We start from the raw sequence: 8,318 nt of genomic DNA, 5'->3' as shown, positions 1-8,318 counted from the left end.
AACCAAAGAAATACGATTCTAGATACGACATAAACCGTGGGAAATTTTGGGGGGAGCTAGCACAGATGAATAATATGTTTTGTTTCTTTGTGGCTTCTTTTTCTTTTATGCTGTTTGATGACGCTTGGTGGCATAGGCCATGTCGGGCTTATATTAGCTCTAACCTTCTGAATAAACTTTCAGTTGTAAGTAGTGGCGTGTCCTATTTTTCTCGTGCCTTAGTCTGCGTCCCCGTAGTTCGCGCTCTGAATTTAGCCATAGTTATGGGTCGTGATTATCGCTCAACAGAGCGCCAGTTATTTCCCGCCGGAAAAAATGCGCCATCCATAAGGCCAAGCATATGAAAAGTAGTTCGAAATTATTTTCTTTGTAGAGACGGCCACCATCGGCCTGCCCGCATTTTGTTTTTCGCAGTGATATGATCCTGTGATATTGACAGAAATGTTCTAGCGTGATTAACACCCGAACAGAATATCTAATCGTCAAGTCTGGTCAGTTGCCCCTCCACAGAGTTTTACCTAACAGGTTGGAGGTAAATCAGTATGAAACCTTTTGCTGCGCATCTCAGTTGAGCAATAAACAAACTAACCAAAAACGTAAAAGCAATTTAGCATGCATTTCAAAAGGCTAAATATAATGACCCTAGATAGAGCTTGAGAGGTTGACGAACATTTTAATGCAATTATCATTCTAAGCCTACTTTGGTCACTTTGGAGTACTGTTGCTGTCTGCTATCTAGCTCCTGAAATGTTGCTCGCTTTCGCTAACAAAAGAAAAGGGCGGAAAGACAACGACCGACTGATAAATACGGTAATTCGGCACGCTCTTTTAACGGGCAATTAAAATCAAGATTTTAAGACTGAAAAAGACGCCTAAGGAATCGCGCCGCAGTTTCTTCGAAGTCAATATGCTGAGCCCAATTTCTACCGTTCATGCCGGGGAAAAATATAGCTGCGGTTGAGAGGCCGCGTTCAGTGACGCTTTCTTTGCGGTGTCTGACGATGGACATGCTGTGGGCTGTGGCGCGTAAACGCATTAAAAGAATTGCGACACCAAAATCTCGGGCGATTATTATGCATCAGCATTAGAAGCGTCTAAGTGGAAATGAGTTTGTGTGTGAACTGCCGGAAGCCGGTCACGTGGAAGAGGTACAGCAGGGATGGGAGAACTGATGGAAGAGCGTGCATGTATATATGCTCCGGACCGCCATCCCTTTCGACTCTCATCCTCGAAGATGTAGGAAGTATGGAGTAAGCTTTAGTAAGCAACACTTTGCGATGTGCTGAACGTGGTTTAAATCATGGATCCAGAACCTTAAACAGATGCGACGTGATTCTAACGCATTTCTCTCGCATTTACCGCTAGGATCGCCGCTTAATTTCTTTTCTTTTTACTCTTAATAAAATGTATCTAGGGAACCGTAATAACGACCCGCATATGCGCAACCGTGTACCCAGTAATTTAATATAAATCGATTTCCATCTCGCAATGCCAGCTTTCTAACTTCCCACAAGCAGGGGAGAATAACCTTTGAGTGACGTCCATCATGACTGCCCGACGTCACGGAGTTTTCGTGAACCATCAAAACGTCGACGACAATGTACTCATACGTCGTCTGCTCAGTTTCACACTTGCGCCCCAGTTCGGCGACGGTGGGAGTAAGTGGTGGACGCGCATTTGCATATCCCTATCGGGTTTTGGCAAACCATTTTGTTTACCATGATTTTCCCTCTCAATGATATTTTCGTTATCACTGTCGTGACGAGTCCAGAGAAGCGTGTCGTTTCATTTCTTCATTTAAAAATTGAAATAAATTACCGTTGAGTCGTCTGCTGTCAGTTATAATCTTCGTGAAAGCGTTCCTCGTAAGCATATAAGGTCTATGTTATTGTCAGTTTAGCCTGCAAATTAGGCGTCTACTCTCCTATAGTGCAATGATCATTCTTAACGTGCGTCCGTCACTGCAGAGGAGTCTTCAGGAGTATGGTGTGTCGCTACATTGTTTGAATGTTAAACGAATTAACGACGCCAGTCATACCGAGCTGGGTACTGAGGTATTTTTGGGAAGGCACTCATAGAAAAAGAACAGCATAGGGATACGCAGCCGGAATACTGTAATTTCAATAAAATGACAATAAGTGCTCCGCAAACATAGAGGGGCAAGTGATGGTAAGAATGTGGTGGAGGAAAACGCTCGAGTTCAAAGAGAGGCTGAGAGAGCCAACAGCTTTATTTAATGCAATTGAAACTCAGTCAGGACCCCCTGTGAATAGCGCTTCATCAATGATAACAGAGTGCTCCTCTTACAGCCTGGATCACTCGCGTTGGTGCCAGGCAATGCCATCCTGAATATAAGTCACAAGTACGTTATCCCTGGCTCAGACATTTTGATATCGATTCTACTGGTGTACTACAAGCTACTGGCGTGTGGGTAGACATATCCGCTATCGTACGGCACCGAAAATGTATTCACTGCAGGACTATTTTTTGTAAGCATTCTTTCTTCAGTTTTAATTGTTCCGAATCATTCAATCGGCCGAGTGGTTCAGCTTGGCTATGGCGGAATGAAGTAGTCATGTGAGAGAATGACGAAGTGTTAAGCAAGCCCCCGTAACACTATCTGCCTTTATTTTCTGTGCGTCTGACGAACGAATCTTCTGTAGGAAGAGATGCGCGCATATCGCACGCGCAGGGTAAGGCATGTGTTTGATTCTAATTTAAGCCAACAGCCGAATGTGGACGTTCACAGCTGCGTTTCGTGGCGAACTGGAGGCAGGCACCATGGCTGCGACAATCTTCGAACTATTCTTGTGCGGGGATGCATTTGGGCACGTTTCATATCATTTAAAAATCAAGGTTCAAAAGGCTACACAACGTTTTCAATGCACATAAGCTATACAAGACTGGCGAACTGAACTACTTGCTCTAAAAGGAAGCTTTTCTTTTTCTGACCATAGGTGGAGCACCTGCTAAACTGCCAAATAGTTCATACAAAACAAAATATAGCGAATATATACGCACCTGAAGGTAGGATTAAACCTCTGTCTTCGTGCAAAATGGCTCGACGTTCTAACCTTTACGTCATAAACGTTCGCATGATTCTCTAGTATCAACACCAAGTAGCTGTAGGTGACACATGCTACGCTCCCGCGTAAGCATTCGGATGAACTTTGTCAGCGTTTAGGCATAGCTTGTGAACTGTGTAATCCATACACATTAACAGTGTACGGCATTAAATTTGCAACCTGCACGGTGCACAAAAGTAAACGCTTCACGAGCTTACACGTTACAAGTAGGGTTGCCAACCGCCCGGGCTTAAGCGGGACAATCTCGAACTTTTGAGTAAGTGTCCCGTGTCACAATCTGACCCACTCGGGACGGCCAAATGTCCAGTATTCTGCTGTATCTCCTAGATAACGAATATAACATTTTTTTATATAACACCCGACAGCTCGCTCGCGCAGTTTTTTTTTTTCGTTCTGCTGCACTGTCCGATACACAACGGCAGTGTTTGTCACGGTGCTAGCTCTGTTGTGGGCCCTAATTGTTCACAGTACTTCTATCCGCATTAGTAGCCATGCTAGTCATGAAACTACACTATAGCTTTCGCGTTACAAACCGCGACATGGTAGGACTCAAAAAATATTCAAGGTCATTCTTCCCTGAGAACGTGTATGACCAGCGGAGCTGTAAACATCGTGGGAAGAAACGTTCGCAATCACCGATAAGTCATTTTCAAACCACAGTCGGTCACAGACAAGACAATTGAAGCTGGATCGAGCCACCCGCCACTCTCGTTCAAGCCTGCGGTCCCGAAGTTGGGCCTCGTAAGCGGCTTGTTCTTCGGCAGTACACATTTCACGCGGCCTCTTCATACCAGCGCAGGCAACATACTAACTGCCTATTTGGTTCTTTCCGCAGGCACGGAAATGTCGCAGATGGCCTCCTAGCAACCATATGTCACACACCAAATGATCGACGCGCGCTAGGGTCATTAGCGCTCCACGGCGCAGCCAACCGAGCAGCTGGCTAAGTCAGGGGCTGGGGTAGCTGTCAAAACTGCATTACGTTCGCGCTTCGCGACATCTCGAGCGCTACCAATCACCATCAAATGGTTCTCGAACCAGTGTTCCGCACACCACACAACTGAACCCAAAATGTCTGCCCAGAAAGTCCCTCTGAAATATCGCGTACGTACCATTGTGCTTGTCCAATTTATGGGCGTGGTACCTGCGTCGCTTCACCGCATTCTCCGCTTCAAGGCATCGGTCTTTCTGACGAGCCCGCCGCTTTCGGGCTTGTCGAGCACGATCTTCGGTGCTACTCGCCGCCAGTTTCCAAGCTTTCGTCTTACTACGCCAGGTTTCAGCGCATATCTTACGGGTTTGCTTTGTCTGCTAATAATTGGGCACGGGAGTGTTGGGGCACGGACATTGAAAAATATATGGGAGGGTAGACATATACAGCTCAGCTGTAAAAAAGAAGAAACGAAAGAAAAGAAAAAGAAATTCGCCGTCGATTACGACACTCCCTAATGGAAAATTTGAGCACAGCTATACACGTGTTTTTATTTCACGATATATTGGCTGGCACGGACAATCTGTCCCATGCGACACGTTCCAACCGGAGCGAAGTGCGGCGCGTCTGCCTCACTAATCGGGAGATCGCGAGAGGCAGCGCGTCGGTGACGCGTGGGTGCGATTCACAGCAGGCGCCGCAGACAGACCTCCGCTTATGCAGCGCTTTGTTTTCATAGAGACGACGTGCGCTGCTCTGTCGCCATATCGTATACTAATGATGAGTATAGTCATCATCGCCGCACAGCCCGTCTAGCGCGACACAACGCTTTTCTTCTCACCCTTTCGTTTAACCAACAAGGAGAGCGGCCCCTCGTCGCACGGAAGTCGTGTCACCAGTGTCAATGGCGACAACAAGCAAGGAAGCGTCACATGAAGCCTTATTCGTAGCCGCTAGCCATCGCCCTTTGCAGAAGCAGTGATCCCCGTCACACGTGCTGGTACCACGGACTCAGCAGCTCACGGCACCCAGTGGGGAATGATCCCACTTCTTCGCATTACGAGTGTGAAGCTCTACCAATTGAGCTACCGCGGCGCCGTTTTCCCATCCACTTTCTTGAGCAGTTACATTTTTACTACTGCAACTAACCAGGGGAGTGTTAGCCGGCGCCACAACTCATAAAGCTCGGTGGCGAAAGCGGAACATCCTTCCTGGCGCAGGCGTCACGAGTACGTAATCCTTTTGGGTGAAAGCAACTAGTCAGTAAATCTACACATGCTACCTGAAAATCGGGCCCCACCGGTTAGCCCCCTTTCTTCTCGTTTATAATTATATGCAATAAACCACGCTGATGGAGGGAACGGAAAAGCTATGGCTCACTGTAGCAAAGCGAGCAGCCAGGCTTTGGAACACCGAACGGCGCGGAATGTGACTGCCCTCCCTCCTCCCGTCGCCGCCGTGCTTTTCCGTCTCCTTCAGAGCGGGTAAGGCTGAGGCGAGCGGCACTCCGTCGTTGCACCCTTCCTCAGGCAAGAGACCGCGTACAATAACACGACGACGTTGATAAGGAAATATTCGTTTTAAAGAACAAGATACCCAGTGTCATGTTTGAAAAGTCATTTAAAGGAAAACGCAGGTCGAAGCCGTCTTTTCCTTCCTGCGGCACCTAAATGCATTGTTGAACTGGGAACCGTTCATGGCCAGGTTGCACGCAAGATGACCGCGTGGCTCGCCGCAGTAGCGCTTGCAGTAGCTCACGTAGAAAGTCTGTTCATCGGACAGCCACTCAAGCAGCTTCAGTCGCACTGGCATGTCGCTTTGGCTCCGCACCGAGGTCACCTGCATGGCTTCCAGGGCCAGGTCGATGGCAAACAGGTCGACCAGCAAACTTCGCTCTGTCGCCGACTCGGCCACGTCGAAACTGCGTGCGCATGAAAATAAAGACACTGGGCATCATCTGAGGTAACGTCATGGCTTCCTATAGCTCTCCCATTGCAACCATTTCTTTTTTCGCTAGATCACTCTACATTCGCGGGACACTCCACTACAGGTTATTACGACAGCGACACAAAGACGGTTCTTCTGGGACTAACATCGTTACGGGTATACGTGAAACACAAGGAAAGCACAACGGGCTCGGCATCGCTGTCATTCGGACTACCTCTTCGTCCTGCTCGGCACTTAAACCTTATATTCACTGACTTGCCCCTGCAATAGAACGATGTCACATTCATAATCATGAATAAGATGTTTTCCACAAAGCATTGGATGCGCTCACAACAAAGCACCCGAGCAATACTACAAATTGTTTGTGCTGTAATGTGCATCGTGAATTTTTGTTTGTTAATTGCCTGCACTGGAAGTCTTGTGAGTTAAGTTACGTGTGCCTGCGTCCACGTGTGCGTATGCCGGCATGGGCTTTCTAATAAAAGCTACTTGCGAGTCAGAATATAAATTAGCGGCGATTTAGCGGTAAATGCGAAAGAAGTTCCATTGCACACCTGTGAGGTCCCGGATCCATGATTTAAATCGTGTTCATCCCACTGCAAAGTGTTTAGGAGCTCACTCGACACACGTGTTGCCTCTTTGAGGAGCGAAGTGCAATTAACTGGCGGTTGTTAGGAACGACCACCGTTAGTTGCACAATACATATATATATATATATATATATATATATATATATATATATATATATATATACATATATATATATATATGTATATACATATATATATATATATATATATATATATATATATATATATATATATATATATATATACCAGACGTTGGGAAAGTAAATTTTGTCTTTTTTTTTAAATATGGTATAGCAGGTGAAACAAAAGATGCCATAAGAATCCACACCCGTTGTTGGTTCAACGACGGAAGGAGCGGCAGTGGAGGAGGCATGACGCATGCGCAGAGCGCTGAAGAACCGGTTATCTGCGTAGGACAGATAACCGGTGGACCAGAGTTACAGAATGCTTACCAAGGGAAGGGGAGCGCAAGTCAATGACGGCCGAAAATTAGTTGGGGTGACGAAATTGAGAAGTTCCCAGGCGCAAGTTGGCATCGGCTAACGCAAGACAGGGGTAATTGGAGGTCGCTAGGACAGGCCTTCGTCCGGCGGTGCACATATAGATACGCTGATGATGATGGTGATGATTAGATTTACCTCTAGGAGTGCTAGTCGGTTCCACTAACGGACGTGATGGTTTTAAAAAAAAAATCCTTTTGCACCTATGCCCTGGGCACACCTACACTCTGAAGTTTTGTTCTCTCCTGGGGTCTTTTTACTGACAAAAAGCTCTTACGCTATAACACTGTGCGTAAAAAAATGTTCGACCAATCCTCGTGTTGCACATAATACTAGCCAATGCAGCTAGCTAGACAATAGCAATAGCATTGTAAGGTTAGTAACCGCACAACACAAGACATGGACAAAACGAAGGTTTCTCTATATTCCTTGTCATAGACAGCTCGCTGATACACGCCTTGTCCCTAATCTTTATATTGTAATCCTCATTGATGTATACTGTCAACTGGCTCGCGTGTTTATAAATGGCATTACTTTTTCTTTTAAATAGGGGCGACAGCCATACGACTTGCAGTGCTCCGTAAAATGAAGTGGCGCAACCTCTAGAAGAGATAGCTCATGTTTCCTAAGTCGAACATTCACACAGCGCTTCTCTTGCCCCATGTACTCTCTACCACAAGATAATATAATGGCATACACAACCTGCTTAACGCGACTGATGTACCCGTTCACATGGTTGACTTAGCCTTTACTTGCCAATCCTTCAGCATATTGTAAATTATCGGGCATATGCGACCTATCTTATGTTTCGCAGAAAAACTCGATTCCGTAACTGTAAAAAACTGGGCGAGTAATATGGGTTAGTGATCTCTCTCAAACGCGAGCAGTGCCTCCTTGAAAAATGACCGCTAACGCAGTGGGAAGGAATGAATACCGTGGCGGCTGCCATCGGTAATCGAAAGGGTTCTCGTTGAGACGCGTTACACGTGCATAAACAAAATGACATTACCGACACTGCTGGCGTTCAGGTTTGTCCAGCTGCCACCACGATCTCGCGAGGCCCGTGCTGTCCAAGGTGCGACCGCGCATGTCCACAGAACGTGCTGCTTGCCGGGCCACCTTGAACCCGAGGCCCGCAAAGCTCATGGCACTCGACCCTTGCCGTACGTACGACGGAGGGAACAGTGCCGACAGGCTGAAGCGAAGTTCGTTCAACGTGTACAGGTATCGCACACTTCCCGACTGCCAGCAGTACCTGCCGTGA

The 8,318-nt window shown here is 46.8% G+C and overlaps 1 protein-coding gene across 1 annotated transcript in view; it reads right to left on the bottom strand.

Moving 5' to 3' along the window:
* Window positions 1-5,581: 5,581 nt before the first annotated feature.
* LOC135913047 (endothelin-converting enzyme 2-like) overlaps window positions 5,582-8,318 on the bottom strand; it is a 29,132-nt gene continuing 26,395 nt past the window's right edge. Inside the window, exons 9-10 of the mRNA XM_070532216.1 lie at window positions 8,064-8,309; window positions 5,582-5,938 (exon numbers count right to left, since the gene is read on the bottom strand). Coding sequence (XP_070388317.1) covers window positions 5,638-5,938; window positions 8,064-8,309 — 547 coding nt within the window. The 3' untranslated portion in view covers window positions 5,582-5,637. The remainder of the gene's footprint in view (window positions 5,939-8,063; window positions 8,310-8,318) is intronic.

The sequence above is a fragment of the Dermacentor albipictus genome, chromosome 1 (genome assembly GCF_038994185.2).
Source record: "Dermacentor albipictus isolate Rhodes 1998 colony chromosome 1, USDA_Dalb.pri_finalv2, whole genome shotgun sequence".
In the NCBI taxonomy this organism is placed as follows: Eukaryota; Metazoa; Arthropoda; class Arachnida; order Ixodida; family Ixodidae; genus Dermacentor; species Dermacentor albipictus.
This window is presented reverse-complemented; position numbering and strand designations above follow the sequence as displayed.